The sequence below is a fragment of the Balaenoptera borealis genome (genome assembly GCF_965194805.1).
Source record: "Balaenoptera borealis genome assembly, chromosome: 1".
NCBI classification, from domain to species: Eukaryota; Metazoa; Chordata; class Mammalia; order Artiodactyla; family Balaenopteridae; genus Balaenoptera; species Balaenoptera borealis.
In genome coordinates this window covers 118,847,415-118,866,249 of record NC_138860.1, presented here as the reverse complement: position 1 = coordinate 118,866,249, position 18,835 = coordinate 118,847,415, and the positions used below count along the sequence as shown (strand labels likewise).

The following is an 18,835-nucleotide window of genomic DNA, read 5'->3' as shown; positions in this document are numbered from 1 at the left end:
ATCCTTCTTCAAGGGAACTACATAAAGGCTCTATTAACTTTTCTATTTTTGTGACATATTGAGTTATAATTCCTATTTTAGTATGGGAAAACTAGTTATTTTTAGTAAAAGAAAACTGCTTATAATAATTCTCAAAATTTTAAAACATCATTCCAAGTTTAAATATTTTCCAAAATCTTGCAATGTACATGCATTACTTTTATAATAAAACAAAAATACAAAACCCTCTAACTGCCAAAATTCTTTTTATTCTGTTATAAAAATAGATATTTTTCATACTTTGGGAATCTTTATCTTTTATATATCAAGAGAAATATGACATTAGGTTTCAACCAAAATTTTTTGGTACAATAGTAAAGTACTCTTTCTTTCTTATTATGCATACTAGCAAAGTATCTCCTTTTCTATTTCATGCTTCATAAAACACAGAATTGAGATTCTTTATCATTCAAATTCTGACTTCATTACCATTCTTAGCTAATAATAATTTTCCATTTCTAAATGTTATTTTCACCCTATGGGAAGTAGGGAAACAATCATGTCTTCCTTCACATATTCAGGGATACTTTCTTTTTTTTTTTTCTTTCATTCCACAGATATTTATTGAACAACTTCCTGAACACATAGGGATGAACAAAACAGGTAAGTTATCTGTCCTCTTTAGGCTAACATTCCAGTGTGAAAGGAAAAAAAAAAAAGAATAAATGGAAATTTTTAAAAATACAATTTCTTGTATAGATAAGTGTCAGGAAGAAAGCAGCAGCTGGGGAAGGGAACTGTGACCAGCCAGGACGCAGAGGGCTCTTTTCTTGGGTGCACTGGGAGGAACCATCCCTGAGAAGGTGATCTGACCAGAGAATTGAAATTTCGAGGTAAGGGAGGAAGTTGTAAATATATCTGAAGGGAGATCACTAAGAGCATCCCCAGCAGAGAAAAGAGTAAGTGCAAAGGGCCTGAGGTTTGTCTGAGAAACAGCAGGTTGCCCGATGTAACAGGTGCTAAGTGGAGAGAAGCAGGCGTGCACTTCAGAGAGACAAAAGCTGCCAGAACACAAAAAGAATTATAGGGCCTTACTTGTGGTTTGGCTTTTACTCAGATCTGTCTTCACTTTTAACAAGATACCACTGGCTGTAGTGTTGAAAAGACATTATGGGGGTTCCAAACTCAGAATACATATTGAAGGCAGAGCCGACAGAATTTCCAGGATGAGAAGTGAGAGAGACAGACTGCCATCAAGTCCACGTACAATGGGAAAACAACAAAGATGGAAAAGATTGGGGAGAACAGTAGGACTGTATGACAGCTGTAGTTCTCTCTCAGACATGTTAAAAGCAAGGTGTCTCTTAGATTTTTAAGTGGAGATATTGTGTGTGCTGTTGGATGCTGAGGCTGGATATCAAAAGTCACCAGAATATAAATTGTATCTGAAACCATGGCAAAGGATGAGACTACTGAGAAAAAGTGTAAATATAGAGAAAAGAAGAGGAAGGAGGATGGTTCACTAAATATGTTCTAATATTTAGAAATTGGAGGAGGAAAGACAGCAAGAGAGAATGAGGTGACACAGCATGTAAGTTGAAAGGCAAACAAGGTGATTGTGGAGCCTCCAAGTGTAGAGAAGACATTTTCAGAACGAAGCCATGGCCAACTGTGTGTGTCCACTACTGCTGAAAAAATGAGTCATGTGAGGAGAGGCTCCTGGGAGAGATGGAGGTGGTTGGTGACCTTGATAGGTGTCGTATCAGTGGAGTGGTTAAGAAGAACACATAAAGGTCATGGGTGGTAAGACAGGAGCTTTGATTAGCAAGGCAAGTAGAGAAATAAGAGGAGTACACCACATCTCAGGAGAAAGAAGATGTGAGTTCTAAGAGAGGGCTTAGGCTTTTAAAATTTTATGTCAAGATGGAAACTAATATAGCAAGTTATTTTGTTGATGGGAATGATCTAGGAAAAAAGGGAGAAATTGAGCATAAGTTGGGAGAAATGCATATTTCTCTTGAGTATGCCATAGAAGATGGGGATCCAGGGTCCAAGCAGAGACATTTCAGAGGGAACAATTAATCTGGTACAACAATTTCAAAGGTAGAATATATGGGTACAGATATTAGGTCACTAGCCTTGGTAATGGGGAAAAAAAATGAGAGCTAATTCTCATCTGACTGCTTCTAGTTTCTCGGTGAAATAAAACGTTAAGCTTACAGTTCAAAGTTAGAGGTGGGGAATGGTATGGGAGGGATACTCCTGAAATAGCTCTCAAACTGAATGATGAAAGAAGAAAGACAAAAAGTCCTTCATGTTCCCCAGTAAGTCTTTTCATTTTACAAATTAGAAATGAGTCTTCATTGGCAGAGTCCTATATCCAAGCAACAAAAAAAAAATGTTTAAGGAAAAGGTTGTTTTCCAGTCTGATCTCTTCCCTTCCATAGCTATCACCACTTCTACCACTAATACAATTTTAGATCACTGGTTACAAAATTACGGGACCTGACAAATGGCTTTAGTGATATCTTAATATTTAAGAACTCAACTCTTCATCTAAAAAAAAGATAATCTATTTAGAATTTATGAGAGATAAGAGCTTATCCCTTTATAGAGCAAATCCTTTTATAGAGAAAGAAGCAATAAGGTCCAGAAAAGTTAACTGAATTGGTTAAGACTGCCTAGAAAAGTACTGGTAAATCAGGTCAATTTTCTTTCTCATATCACAACATCTGTTAAATTAAGATCTTATTGATTTTTATATATTTTAACCTATTATAAAGCCTAACTAATTGATTTGAGGCAATATTTACAACAAATTTAAAAGGAACTTAAGAAATGATAGCCCTTGAGAAATGTGACTATAATAAAACTTTTTTACGGCCAATGTTTTTACTTAGAATTCTCACACTAAAAACTCTTATTTTTTGGTCCTATCTGAATTTTCTATTATATACCAACTTCCTTAATATAATTATCTTTCAGCTTTCTTGACATCATCATCTAATATGACATTTCATCTTCCACTTTAAGAAAATTGAAAGAGTGGGAGAAAGTAATCAATTAAGCAATAAAAATCAGATGTAAAGACAGACCTTTTTCTTATTCATAAGCTTTGTACATCTTGGCAACATATGTAAAGAGATATACGTCAAATCTCTTATTGCCACACAAATATGCTTAAGTTAATTGATCATCTCATATTCTAGAACCAGAAATTTAAGTCAGTATGAAGAAAATGCTTTTAACCTGGCCAGTTGTGCACTGATCCTAGTATAAAATGCATGAGGAAGAGATTATTGAACATGCCAAGTTTGCCTGAAATGTCAAGGAAGTAGGGCATACTTTTCTGCATTTAAGGAAAATACTCCAAAATTTCTGTCGTTTTCCCTCCTTTTTATGAGGGAAATCATATTTACTTATTTGTTATCTATTTATTTATTTATTCTATGATTCCTGACACACTTTTAGCCACACTTGATTGGCTTTTCAAAAACTCCTTGGAATTAAAAATAATGTTTATAAATTAATCATAATTGACTTTGACCTTCAATACTGACTTTTACTTACTCCTACACAACTTTTATTGAAGGAGCTATATATCCTCCTTTTGAGTATGAATGAGAAGAAAAGGAAGTTGCCTACATTTTACTACTCAAGGATTCCAAAAGTCCCACCTATCTTACTGATCTGCTATAGTCTAAAATCCTCATTATCAGAGTAGCTCTTTTAGACTGTTATGGATCTCCAGATGGCTCTCTGTATAAGGAGGGAAACTCCCTAAGGTATTAGACCCGTTAAGATGTTCCAACAAATTTATCAGATTGGAGTCCACACAATATAATGGAAAGAGCATTGGGATTTAGAGTGAAAAGACTGAACAAGTCATTTAATCTCTCTGAACCTGAATTTCCTCCTCTGTAAAACGGGAATAATAATAATACCTACTTAGATTAGCTTGAAAGATTTATGATCAAATCCCCTATAGATTACATAGATGTTAGTAGTTAGTATTAAAAATAACAGTACTAAATACAATCATTAAAATAAATTTTACAATTATGGCCATCTTGAAAAGCAGAGAACACAACTCTTGAGTGAATTACTGATGGTGCAGCAAAATTTTAATGGAAAGAATTTGGAATTTAAAAATTCAGAGTATGAATGAGCTAAATTGGTAGAGTATCATAAAGGAAACACTAAATGACATAATCTTGAGGCAGCACCACTTGAATATTCTTGGCTTTAATATTAGCAATAACTGCACAAGCTCCATAATCTCAATTTTAAGCACTATACTCTCTAACCAACACTTCTTATCTTTTTAGCTCACTCTAAGCCCTTATAACTTTAACAATTATTTGACCCACTGGAACTGCTAATATGTGATCCCATCACATTTTCACTCTTTCATCCCCCACAGGGTCTCACTTCCCATCCCTAGCTAGCCTAAATACCAGTGTCTTATATTCTAATCTCTTCCTTGCATACATAAATGACACCACTGCCTGTTTCTCCCTCTGTCTTACAAGCTTACCTGGAAAATCTTAAATATAAACTCTCTACCTACTTTGACTCTATCCCTAGCAGCTGAATGTGATTAAGAGAAAACAATAATGCTGACAAATCTCACTTGAAATTCATGACTTCTTACATTGATTTTGTTTTACTTTGTCTTTTGGTGTGTCCAGTAATTGCCTCAGTCGATTCACTTTCCCATTTTCATAGATGATTATTTCAAAACTTCTCTCTCTTTACTCTCAGATGGTTATCCTGCTTTCACCTTTCACAAGCTCTCATAACCAAATCCACTACACCTCACCTTAACCTGTTCCAAAATACTCTGCCTTCATAACCAAACCCCCCCATTGTCTCTCACCAGGACATTATTGGTGAACTGTCTTCCCTATATTATTTTAATTTTTACTTCTAAGATAACTGCCATCATCAAGTAAACACACTGTAATTTCTCCAATCTTAAAAAATAACTTTCCTTGTGCCCACATCTCCCTTCTCTGCTCCATTATACTGTTCCCTTTTAGAGAAAAACTCCTAGAAAGTTGTCTATGTTAACTAAAAGACTTCTTCCTCTCCATCCATTCTTAGACCTACTCTACTCAGGCTTTTGTCCCTACCACTATCCTACCTCATTGGTCATTCTTTCTGAGTCTCCTTTGCTAGTTCCTCTTCATCTTCCTAATACACTGAACTCTGAAGTACCCCAAGACTCAGTCCTTGGACACTTTTCTTCTTTGCCTACATTCATCCCTAGGTGACCGCATCAGTTCCATAGCTTTAAATTCCATATATACATTGATGACTCTGAAATGTATATTTTTAGTTATGATCTCTTCCCTGAACTCCAGATCCATACACCCTTTTTATATCTCCACTTGGATGTTAAATAGTCCTCTCAAATTGAATACGATCAAAAAGGAACTCTTGGGAATTCTGGTTCAGATAGTGGCAGAGTAGCATGTATGCAACTAATCCTCCTGAAGATTACAATTGTAAAGTCAGGACAAGATATGTAAAACAACTATTTGAATGCACAGGAGAACAATAAAAAACAGGGCTGGAGGGGATTCAACTCTTGAAAGAAGAAACCACACTTGGTTTAATACACATTTATACAGTCTTTCTCCTAAAGACACTTCCCAGTCTGCACAGAGTGGCTGGAATTCAAGCAGAAAAACATAAACCTTTTGGCTAGTGGTATCAGAGGAGAGAGCATAGGAGTACCAAAATGACCGCAAACTGAGGGAGAAAATCCTAGAAAGAAAGAAAGTCAGCTTCCCCCAAAGCTTGAATATAGATTTTCTTCAATTCTTGGCTGATCCTGACATGTGTTTTCATGAGATAGATTCCAAAGAACTCAGCAGAAATCAACAAGTAAAAGGCTGAAAGAATTAACAAATTTCAGCTGCTGGTCACTACAGGAGAAAGTTTGGGGTTTGAGCCACATCATTTTAGAAGAACATGGTAAATAGTTTGATAAATACCTTTCCATTGAAATTGAGGGAGAGTTATACTTTAGAAGCAAATACTATATTCTTGGACTAATGGACTCGCACTAATACTGTAAGCGAAACTGAAACAGATCTGCCCTTTAAAAAAGTTTCCAAACCTTGATGTGGATGAACCTAGAGTCTGTCATACAGAGTGAAGTAAGTCAGAAAGAGAAAAACAAATATTGTATATTAACGCACATATATGGAATCTAGAAAAATGGTACTGATGAACCTATTTGCAGGGAAGGAAAAGAGATGCTGACATAGAGAACGGACTTGTGGACACAGGGGGCAGGAAGGGGAGGGTGGGACAAATTGAGAGAGTAGCATTGACATATATACACTACCATGTGTAAAACAGATAGCTGGTGGGAGGCTGCTGTATAGCACAGGGAGCTCAGCTCAGTGCTCTGAGATGACCTAGAGGGGTGGGAGGGAGGCTCAAGAGGGAGGGGATATATGTATACATATAGCTGATTCACTTTGTTCTACAGCAGAAACTAACACAACATTGTAAAGCAATTAAATGCCAATAAAAAAATAAAAGTTTCCAAACCTGTACAAATTTAAGGTGATGAGCCAGTTATTTAAGTGCCTACAGAACAAAAATCAAGTCTCCAAAGTATTAAAAAGAAAGGTAACAGCATCTAAAGATCCACATATCATCCACAACATGCAGTATGTAATCAAATTTTTCTAGACATGCAAAAGAGAAAATCTGACTTGAGGTAAAGAAAAAAAGCAGTCAATACAAACAGACCACAAGAGGACCTACAAGTTAGAATTAGCAGTTGAAGATTTTATTAACTATTATAAATATGTTCAAGGGCTTAAAGGAAAAGATGATCATAATGAGTGAATAGACAAATATCAGCAGACAGATGAAAACTATATAAAAAGAGTCAACTAAAAACCTAGAACTGATAATACAGTATCTTAAATATAAAAATTTAATTTACTGGATGAGATTAACATCATATTGGAGAAGGCAGAAGTAAAGTTTAATGAAATTAAAGGCAGATCTATAGAAGTTATCTAATCTGAAGAAGAGAAAAAAAGAATACATGGCAAAAATGAACAAAGATCTAGTGACCTGTGGGGCAATATTAATAGTATAACATACATGGAGTCCCAGAAGGAAAGGAGAGAAATAATGGGACAGAAAGATTATTTGAAGAAATAATGGCCATAAATGTCCCAAATTTCTTTACAAAAATGTTTTATGGGTAAAAAGACATTCAGTGAAGCCCAAAGAAATATCTAAGGGAAACCACCTCTACAGACATCATAGTAAAGCTGCTAAAAGCCAGACAAAGAGAAAAACATTAAGACATCCTGTGGAAAATTTCACATTATATTGAGGGGAATAAAAATGTTGGCTAAATCCTCATCAGAAACAGTAAAGGCCAAAATATGAGAACATCAGACATGTTTAAACTGCTGGAAGAAAAACATTCTCAACCAAGAATTTTTTACTCTACAAAAATTTTGTTTACTATCCTTCAAAAAAATGTAGACAAAATAAATTTCAGGTAAACAAAAACCAAGAGAAACCATCACCAGTAGAACTGTACTCAAAGAATTATTGAAGGAATTTCTGCTAGCTAAAGGGAAGTGGCACCAGATAGAAACTCAGACCTATAGGAAGGAATAGGAGCTAATACAGAAATTATTGCATTGTACTGTTGGGTTTATAATGACATAGATGTAAAATAAATGATAACAGAACACAAAGGATGGGAGGACAGTAGGTAAATGTAATTGTAATGTTACAAGAGTCTTATATTTTACATGAAATATTACCATATTAACTCTAAGTAAACTACAGTAAGTTAATAAGGCATACTGTAATCCCTAAAGCAACCACTAAAAATCAATCAGAGATACAGCTGAAATGCCAAGAGAAATTAAATAGAATACTAAAATATATTTGATTAACCCAAAAGAAGGTAGAAAAAAAGGAATAAAGGGACAAAGAACACCTGGGATAAATGGAAAAGAAATGACAATGCAGAAGGCCAAGACCCAATCATACCAAAATTACACAAATGTAAATGAACTTAACATTCTAATTAAAAATCAGAGATTATCAAGCCAAGATAAATATAAAAGACCCAACTATACAGTATCTATAAGAGATGCACTTTAAATATAGAAAGGTAAAGGAAAGGAAATATATATACCAGGCAGACAATAAGCATTAAAAAGTTGGTGTGGCTCTACTACTATCAAACTAGACTTCAAGAAGAGGAGTATTACTAAAGATAAACAGAGATATTTGATAATGATAAAAAGCTCTGTTCATCAGGAAGACATAATAGTCCTTAAATATGCATGCATCACACAAGAGCTGCAAAATACATGAAGCAAACACTAACTAAACACTTCCTAAACACTAAAGATATAAAATCCAAAATCAGAGTTGGCTATTTCAACACACCTCTCTCAGTAATTAACGGAACAACTAGACAAGAAAAAACCTAGTAAGGACAGAGAAAATTTGACCACCACCATCAACCACCATAATCGAACTGACATTTATAGAACACTATACACAATCCTTTGAAGTTCATGTGAACTATTCATCAAGATAGATCACATGATGGGCCATAAAATGCCTCAATAAATTTTAAAAGATTAAACTCTTCCATTGTGTGCTTTCTGAACACAGTGGAACTAAATTAGAAACCAGTAACAATAAGATCACTAGAAAAGCTTCTCATTGATGGACATTAAAATAAACAACATGCTTCTAAATAACCAATGAGTAACGAAGAAAGCATACATTTCAACTTGAATGATAATGAAAACACAACACATCAAATTTTGTGGGATGCAGTTAAATCAGTCCTTAGAGAGAAATTCATAGCTCTAAATGCTTATGTTAGAATAGAGCTAAAAATCAATGAAATATTATATGGTCCATAGAAAAACGTAACAAAGCCAAAAGTTGGTTCTTTTAAAACATTAATGGAAATGAACTCCTGATTTCCTCCCAGGCGAAAACAAAACAAGTAAAAACCTGAAATCACGTTCCTCCTCATTCCAGTAGATGGCAGCTCCCACAATACCAGCTGTTCAACTGCTTAAGCCTTAGATTACCTTTGACTCCTCTCTCACACCATGTAAGTGACTCATCAGCAATTATGTTAACTGTACCTCAAAATACATCTAGATTTTGACCACTTTACACCATCTCCATTGTTAACACTCTAGTCCATGCCATCCTCACCCATGGCGTGAGCTTGGGTAGACCAGTGAAGTAGTCTCCAAACTGGTGCCCCTATTTCTACTCTTCCCCTACCCCAATCTATTCTCTGTGATAGCCAGAACCATCCTCCTACAACACAAATTGCATGGTGTCATCTTTCTACTTAGAACTCTCCAATAAATATCCAACACAGAGTAAAATCCAAACCAAAATTCTTATCTACAAGATTCAACATAATCTGGCTCCTGCTATCTCTCTGATCTATCTCCTACCACTTATCTCATTCAGCTATTCCTCAAAGACTGCCAAGCAGTCTCCTGCTTCAAGGCCTTTGGACTTCCTGAGTTGTTTCTATTGTTTTCAACCTTTTCTTCATCAGGATTGCAAAAATGGTGATTCTAACTCTAGTATTCTTTCTTCATTTGCTAGCTTTTTCTGTAAAGAGAAACTTCCCTTTGTCAACTATTTGGTTGCACTAAGGTTCAATTCTATAAGAAAAGCAAGGCAATTTGTTAAGAAAAAATTTATTCTTTCCCTTTATTTTTCTTCTATTTACCATTTTTCAAAATAATGACATTGTGGTATAATAAAAATATACATTTGGTCTTTGTCCCTGGTTCCTAGCACAGAGCTCCTAAAACCCTTGGAATTTCCTGAGTCATAGGAGTGTCTTTTGTTATTCATAACAAGTCCTTTGCAACCACATCTGAGCTTATGCTAATGAGGTGACTGAAGAGGGGGAGCTAGAGAGCTTCAGGATGGGGACGAGTCACTGGAAAGGCAAACAAGCGATTAGAGCGTAGGAATTTAGCCCCATTCCCTCCCCCACCTCCAGGGAGAGGAGTGGGTGGTAGAGACTGGGTTTTAAGAACTCTTGAACAAAGACATTCCAAGAGCTTCCAGTAGGTGAACACACTGATGTGCTGGGAAGATGACGCACCTGGGGAGGGCATGGAAGCTCCGGGTTCCCACCCTCCATATTTTGCCCTATGCAGCTCTACCATTTAGTGACTTGAGTTGTATTTTTTTTAATAATAAATTGGTAAGCCTAATTAAAGTGTTTTCCTGAGTTCTGTGAGCTGTTCTAGAAAAATATCAAACCTGGGAGAGAGGAAGAGATTGTGGGAATCCCTGAACGTGTAGTCAGCCAGGCAGAAGTGTGAGTAGCCTGGGCAACCCATCTGTTGCTGGCATCTCAAGTGTGTGGAGTCTTGTGGGACTGAGCCCTTAAATCTGTGGAGTCTGACACTAAATTGGGGTAGTGTCAGAATTGAATTTAACTGTTGAATATTCAATTGGTGTCAGAGAATTTGACAATCTCATAGATGTAATTCCCCAGCATCCTCTACAGGTGACCAGTGAGGGTTTGTCTGTTTTTAACTACATTATAACTCATGGATTTAGAGATATTTGTTTTGATTCAATCCACTACAGTTATTATCCTTAATGATGCTCAAATTATACCAATCTTTGGCTAGTGGAAGCCTTTTCAAATTGGCTCCTGAATCCTTCTAACATGAACCCAATAGACTTTGATAGCTAGAAGGAAAAAATTTTAATATATTTGTCATATTTGTCTGGTCCTTTACAAAAAGGTCCCTACATTGTGTAGAATAATAGGAGCACCTCAGTCTTCACCATTTTATCATACTTTACATTTTCAGAATGTTGGACTGAAAATTTTTCATAGCAATCTGACTCAGTAAAAAATTCTTACAATGGGTCAGCATCTATACTCAACACATTTATTTAATTCACACACAAGGAAAATGGGACTTTCAGTTTAGAGAAATAATGACGGAGACATGGGAGCAGAGGGTCAAAACCAGGAATAAAACAGCACAAAGATATATTCCTTGGAAATTCAATATTTAACATTATTGGTAACATCTCATTTAATATTACTAATGGGACATTGTTATTGCAGCTTATTAAGGTTAGATGTTTTCATTTAACTGGATTAAATTTGATGGAGCTATTGAACCTGACTAAAGTAATATAAGCTATGAATGTCCATGGGAAGGTTTTAAGCTGCCATTAAGAAGCATTTTTGGGAAACGAACTATCTGGATGCAAATAGATTGCCTGGACTAGAATTATAAGTGTAGGGTAGGCCAAAGATCTAGATTCTGCATTTGGACTCATGTCCAAAGATCTACTGCATAATTGATCATGTGTTAATTAATAGTAATAAAAAATGTCCAGCACCCTGCAAATAAAGTTCATATTAAATAAGTAAATATGGTGAACTGTGGACCCAGAAGGCATTTGGTGGCAAGAAAAAAGTCATTCTCTCTAGCAAATAGAGAAACAGAGTTCACTTCCTTGTGTTGTTGTTTTTTTTAAGACAATATTTCTACCCTTAGTCTACTGATTTCAGCTAATGATTTCAGCTAAAGAACGCAATAGTCTTTCTGTTTTAAATCAATTAGTCTTAATAATGCTGAAAAAATTCTATATTATATCCACTAAATTTTTGTGTGGCATTTTATTCTTCTACTGCTTAACAATTTAACAACACAGTTCTGAGAGGCTAGAGTTCAGTTTCACTCTTTATGGACTTTACATGTCATTATCAGTATCCAAAGGATAAGCTGGAACCTTGGAATGGACATATTGTGTTACTATTACTAAATGAATTCAGAAAATCTTTAATTACATTAGGTTATTACCCTACCCAAACCCTTCCTCTTTAAGGTGCTGTTTCACAAATGAACTCCTCACTATGTTAGTAGAGATAAATCGGTGTAAGAGAAAAACAGATCTAATTCTGATGCCAGTTACAACTGTGTTACCTCGGTTAAGTACTTACCTCTCTGAATATGTTTTCTTCTGTGGAAAGCAGAAGGTAATAAAGCCTGCTCTGAACAGTGCTCTTAACGGAAGTGGAACTGAATGAGATGGCATACATAAAATAATTAGATGCTTAATAAGTGCTAGTTTTCATTCCCTTATGATGCCAGTGCCTTGTTTCTAATGTTAAGTCTGCTTATTGTTTCAGTTTAACATTTATTGAGTGCCCAACACATGCTGGGCACTGGGCTGGACACAAAGGCAAAGATGAGTAAGATCTGGCCACTGCATTCAAGTAACTCAGAATCTACTAAGATGACGAACAGATATGTGAAAAGTCATTTTGCTTGAACAGAGTTGAGAACTACCAAAGATCAGTTTACACTTTTTGTCCTTTATGATAAATACTAACTTAATTGTAAAAGTATAACAGAAAATAAATTAATTTTTGCATCAATCTAGAGTATGTTAGCAAAATAAGCTTTATTCTTATAAACTTTTAAATAGTCTTATAAATAGAACATATTTCTTTACTATATTAAGGTATTTTCATTCATAAGTAAAAAAAAAAAAAGTCTTGTGGCTCTTAACAAATAATAAATGTGATACTTTCAGTAAAAGTTGCATTTCTAAATAGCCTAGTTACCTTTAAGTAGCTCCTCCAGAAAAGGGAAATAATGTTTTCTTAAGTGTCAACTACACACAAGTATTCTACCAGGTGTTTTATGTGCTTCACGCCATTAACTTATATAAAGTATCTTTTGGTTCTGAGACAGGCTGGGACTTGGGACTCTTTGCCGCAGTGCTGCAATGCCTGCACCTGGACAAACCTCTCCTCAAGCAACAAAACACAAAGACACTATCAGGGACTAAAAATAACTGTGTGCATGTGCAATTGGGACAAATTATGGATAAAAGATACAAAAAGACCAAAAAAAAACCCAACTGCCACTTTTGAAGAGCTGGGAGCAAAAGCCCGGTACTGCGCATGCCCCATGAACTCAACACCACCAAAGGGGTGGGCAAAGCACCTAAGCCACCCCTCTGGCCCGACCCTTGGACACACCTCTACCCTCACCCCATATAAGAACTAGCAATTTCTATTGATTAGGGAAGGCCAAGAACCCTGGTCAGTATCAGTTCTAACAATTTTTATAAAGCACATTAATCCAAATATGACTGTATAAAGGTTCCATAATGCACTGTGTTTTCCACTTCAGTTAAACCTTTCTAAACTTGCAATTGCCTTAATTTGGTCTTTTCATAGGTTCAGGTAACCCCTTTTGAAATGGACAGATCATTTCTTGTGCAAGCAACAAGATGAATTTTTATACAATTTCCTTAGAGGCCAATAATTATATGTTATTCTTGCTAAACAATAACTGAAAAGAGAAAAATGCTGAAAATGTCTTTATACTCTAAAATCCCTTAATCTAAAAGGGATTTTTGTTCCCTGAAGGAAAATAAATCCTGTGATTACATGTCAAAATTTATTGTTGAGAATATGAAATTTGCATTTATATTGCACTGTCTTGAATAAATACTATAAGAGGATTATAAAGTATAAGCCTTGAATGTTCTATTAATCCTGATTACTTTAAAGTGCATGTTAAATATCTAGGAAAATTGGTTTCACAAACCACATGCTACAAGCTTTACTTGATTCATTTAAGAGACAGTGGTGATTTTTAACACCTGTCACAATCTAATGTCCTCCACAAATATGTGCAGTTAAAACAAATCATGGTCAGTCTTGCCTATTTTGAACATGGTTATCAAATTATCAAATTAAATATGAATTAAAGACTAATATTCAGGTCTATACAATTAAGTTCCCAAGAGGTTCAGTTAGTTGCTTGCAAATTAAAAGTGGAGTTTTTAAAATCCCTAATATATGGGTTCACAAAAATATGTTATTGGTAAATAGTTATAGTCAAAATTATACTCACACTACTAAATATAATATTAAAGAGAAATTTGAGATTAAGATTTCATCTCTCCTAGTTCATTTTACCAAAGACACACATTCATACCAGTCAACACTGAAAAATATACTGTTTTTAATCTTTGGACAATGATAATTTTTTGTTACAAAGTTCATCATTTTCTTAAGTGTTTTCTCCTGAATAAGTACACACATTTTAAGAAGTCAATTAAATCAAAGGCTTTCCACTATCTCTACCTTCATCTCTCCTCACCCTATTCTCTATCTTTTTTGTTTGTTTCAAGTACCCATTTGCTACTGGCTAAGGCAGGGGAAGTGGAGGACAACACAAAATGTGTGGAAACCCACCCTCCCCCATTCTGTCTTCCTTCTTGTTGTGGAGATCAGGGTGTTAGCAGGATGGCAAGCCCCCTAGAACTTCAGCTCTGTGGAAAAACACGAGCTGGGTCTTTACAACTACATTAGCCTTTCACTAGTCTAAATATCCTGCAAGTCCCCAAAAAAGCGTGAAGGCTAGGGAATCACAAATTTAAGAACAAACTTCTCATTTCTTTAGAAGGCATTTGTCTTTTTTCTCACTGTTGCATATCCAGACTTTAGTTAAGTCTTTTTTCTCTCTGAGATATTTTATTAAACTCAAAAAATTGCTGACAGTGATGAGAAACTTTGGAAAATTTAGATTTAAAATATCTGTTATCATTATTACGTATTAATAATAATGATACTACTTATGACATGTTAACACTGTTAAGGGCTTTACTCACAATTTATTTAGCCTTCACTCCAGCCCTCTGAGGACATACTATGATTTTTCCTATTTTGGAGAAGAAGAAAGTGAAGCTTAAAGCCACTTAAAGTAATTTTCTTCTAGTCATACAAATCAAGAGGGCTAAAACTTGAACCCCAATCAGTTAAGACTCCAAAACCTGTGTTCTTAACCTCTATCCTATCTTAACCTATATCTATATGGTAACATCTATATGGTTACTTTTGAGTGAGATAATTAATAAGCAGAGTGGTTATTAATGACCCTGAAATATTCATGATGTTACTGGAAACCAAAACCCTAATGCTTACGCATATATATAAATTTAATTATCTTTCCAATTCCATACCTGCTCTCAAGCTAACCAGCCTGGTATATATTCTTCCATCCGTTTTTACTATACTTATACTACTATCTATCACACTATTACCTACCATGCTAGCACTACACAACCATGTATGCTCATATATATACAGGCTTTCAGGTTAGTTGTTCTCATAAAAATATGAGTATCCTATAAGCATTATCCTCACAGATCTTTTTCAGGTAAAAATATTAGGTAAGTGCGGAACAGGGAAATAAATGATATTTTATTTCCTCAGTACTTATCTATACATTAAAATAGCCTTGATTTAAGGTAAATTACTCAAATCATAATTTGTATATTTCAGAGGTTTCCATATACTGCCATCATATTTTGACAATAAAGACTTTGGGGGGGCTTCCCTGGTGGCGCAGTGGTTGAGAATCTGCCTGCCAATGCAGGGCACACGGGTTCGAGCCCTGGTCTGGGAAGATCCCACATGCCGCGGAGCAACTAGGCCCGTGAGCCACAATTACTGAGCCTGCGCATCTGGAGCCTGTGCTCCGCAACAAGAGAGGCCGCGATAGTGAGAGGCCCGTGCACCGCGATGAAGAGTGGCCCCCACTTGCTGCAACTAGAGAAAGCCCTCGCACAGAAACAAAGACCCAACACAGCCAAAAATAAATAAATAATTAATTAATTAAAAAAAAAAAAAAAAAAAAAGACTTTGGAATACCAAAGCAGGGCTGTGCTTGCCTTTACCACTAGCTATACATAAATCCAAGTGTGGTGGGCTCTCAGAGGAGCCTGGCTCTGTGCCAGGCTAACACCATCTTGGTGAAGAATCATGCTCTGGAAATGACAGAGATCCTCGATATCCCAAGGTTGGCTTTAAAAGTTAAAGATCTTCTTTACGATACTCACTAATAATCACTCACCTTTGGACCTGGTAATCCAGGTAACCCAGGATTTCCATGTGGCCCTGGTATGCCCTGCAAATAGTAAAAAAAAAAAAAAAAAAAAAGAAAGATCATTCTTAGCACAGATCTAGATACAAATAACAGACAGCGGTTATTATAACATTCAAATAAATATTATGTAATTCACTAAAATGGATATCTTATTTTACAAAGTTCTTTATCTCTTCTGAGATCTTGGATATTTCAGTCTAGGAAAAGACTAATTATAGAGCAGAACTGTGGTTTCTGTTTTTGCTTCAAAACACTGCCCTTGAGGTGTTTACGTCCCTTATTTACCACCCTTATCTCCATCCACATTGCTTAGTGCTACTTCTAAAATTTGTGCAGAGTAAGAAGCCTAAAAATAACAAAGTGCAATTGTTTAGTTACTCTCCTCTCAACATGTGGTAACCCTTTCTGCACTTGGGGTTTTGTTTATGTTTTTCCCCTGCCTTTTATCATGCGTTCCTTAAAGACTTACCTCATTTAACCTTGCCCCCCTACACCTGCCCAAATCACGTTCAAGCGTCAACTGAGATACCACCTCCTTTTTAAATCCTGGCTACACCAGCATGAAGGGATTTCTCTTTCCTACTCACTTCTACAGAAATTGCTGCATGTAAAATTTATTTGCAATTAGTTGTATATTGCCTTGGGATATTTCTGTCATTTAAATATTTTATTGCTATTTTAACTTATGACATATGTTTAGTTTCAGAATTATAAATTCTTTGAAAAGAGGCTGTTTTCAATATTACCAGTGTAGTACTTAGCACATAGCAACCTCTCAATGAATATTTGTCAATTTGGGGAGTTCCCTGGTGGTTCAGTGCTTAGGATTGGGCGCTTTCACTGCCGTGGCCTGGGTTCAATCCCTGGTCAGGGAATAAAGATCCCAAAAGCCACACAAAGAAGGCAAAAAAAAAAAAAAAAAAAAAAAGGAATATTTGTCAATGTGAATTCAATAACTGCTTCTATTTACTAAATACCTACTATTGTGCAAGTAACTGTGTTAATGCTTTACTTTTTTATTACTAATCCTTATAACAATCCTGCAAGGTGGTTATTTACTCCCATTTATAAATGGGGAAACTTAGGTTCACACAACCAACAAGTAGAAGACTAAGATTCATCTCCAGAAGGCCTTCCAGGTTTCCAGGCCTCCTATACTCATTTGGGCTTAGTACCACACCCCTGTGCTCTTCAGCTACACCTCCATCCTGACACATAAATAGTTATTAATTATCTATTTATCTGTCTTTTCACTTCTGAACTAATAGAGCATTATGTTTCAGAAAGCAGAGGGGTGCTAGCAATGCAAACACTGAAGGTATATCTAGCAAGATGAAAACTAAGGGAAAAAATTAGATTTCATGACATCTCATTTGTGTAGTCTTCAAAAACAAATTTCAGTAAAGCAGATAGAAAAATTTATAAGGATTAACAAATGAGTTTTTGATGTAGATGTGGGTGCAATGGGTATAAAGTATTATTTCACAAAGCTCAGCAGTGCAAGAGTGAGCAAGGACAATAACTTTAGGAAAAATTAGCATCAATGAAAGTTTGGGATTTTTAAAAAAGATAACTTGCTGGCTGTTGTCAAATAAGATAAAATCTAAGGAGAGAAAAAGGTCATGCTGTGGGAGAAGAACAGCCTTAACGGTGGAGAGGGAATGCAATTAGTGCAAAGGTGAACTCAGTCCCTCAGGGAAGTAGGATCCAGGGTCTCCTGACAGAAAAGTAGGAGGACAGAAATGGTCTGCTGGCTGGAAGAGAGGGGGCAAGTTTAGAAGACACTCTGGGAGGAATGTGGTAGGTCATCAAGTATAGAGAAAGAAATGTTAAACAGCTAGAACGGAGTGAGCAATCATCTTCAGCCTCATATGGACAAGATCTTGATGTGAATAGGACCATTTAAAGTAACATTTAAGGGTGATTTTTCATTATACTGTTTATATGATAAATAAAAATCAGTAAAGAAAGTGAATCATATATGGCATTTGCATTTGTCTTTATAACACACAATCACAATTCTTTTTCTAGCTCTTTGAAGAATTTCTGCTAGAAGTCCATTCTTTTTTTTTTTTTGAGGTTGGAAAGAAACTAATTCTAACCCAGCAATAAATCTTTTGCTGGACCTGTGTAATGTGAGAAACTACTGCTTATCCTTAAGGCAGCTTTTTTTCCTCAGGACAATTATTTTTTTTACTTTATAGCTCCAATATTTTCCATTATGTAATCCAGGAATGCACTATTTTAAGGCCGCCCACTCTTTTTCATTTCCCAAAGTAAATGAACCTCACCTTGGACTATCAACTGCAGATGAGATCACTTTATAACTAAGAATAATGTTACAAGTAGCACCCAAACAGTCACTAATCTACAAATTTGATTATCTTTCTTGAGCGTGCTCACAGAGAATGCTTTGGGGCTGGGTGTTTATACTCAAATAAACAGCTGGCACGTATTCCCAGGCTTCTCTTGAATTGGCAAAGGTAGGGCTAATTTCCTACCTTTGCCAATCCAGGGCAGATTTCCAAGGGAAATACATACTGTACAATACTAGGAAAAAACATACTGGAAAGCTACCAGTTCTAACAGCAAGTGAGAAACGGAGGCCATCTACTTACCCGTGGACCTCTCTTTCCTGATGGACCTGGGATACCTGCTGGGCCAGAAGGACCCTTGGAAAACAAATGCCGAGATATTAGGCATGATAAGAGATGCATCCTCTCTCACAAGTCTTGCTAAGAGTCTCACTCCAGGGCTCCTTTTCCATCCCTAGTTACCAGCTGATGATTTTCAAACAACATGAAGCCCCTCACCCTAATCAGCAGGGGTGAGAGTCGAAACTCAAGACATCCTCT

The 18,835-nt window shown here is 35.9% G+C and overlaps 1 protein-coding gene across 1 annotated transcript in view; it reads right to left on the bottom strand.

Annotated features, from left to right (window-relative positions):
• Window positions 1-18,835, bottom strand: part of COL24A1 (collagen type XXIV alpha 1 chain) — a 412,921-nt gene that overhangs the window by 338,678 nt on the left and 55,408 nt on the right. Inside the window, exons 7-8 of the mRNA XM_082408071.1 lie at window positions 18,599-18,652; window positions 15,948-16,001 (exon numbers count right to left, since the gene is read on the bottom strand). Of these exons, the coding sequence (XP_082264197.1) occupies window positions 15,948-16,001; window positions 18,599-18,652 (108 nt within the window). The remainder of the gene's footprint in view (window positions 1-15,947; window positions 16,002-18,598; window positions 18,653-18,835) is intronic.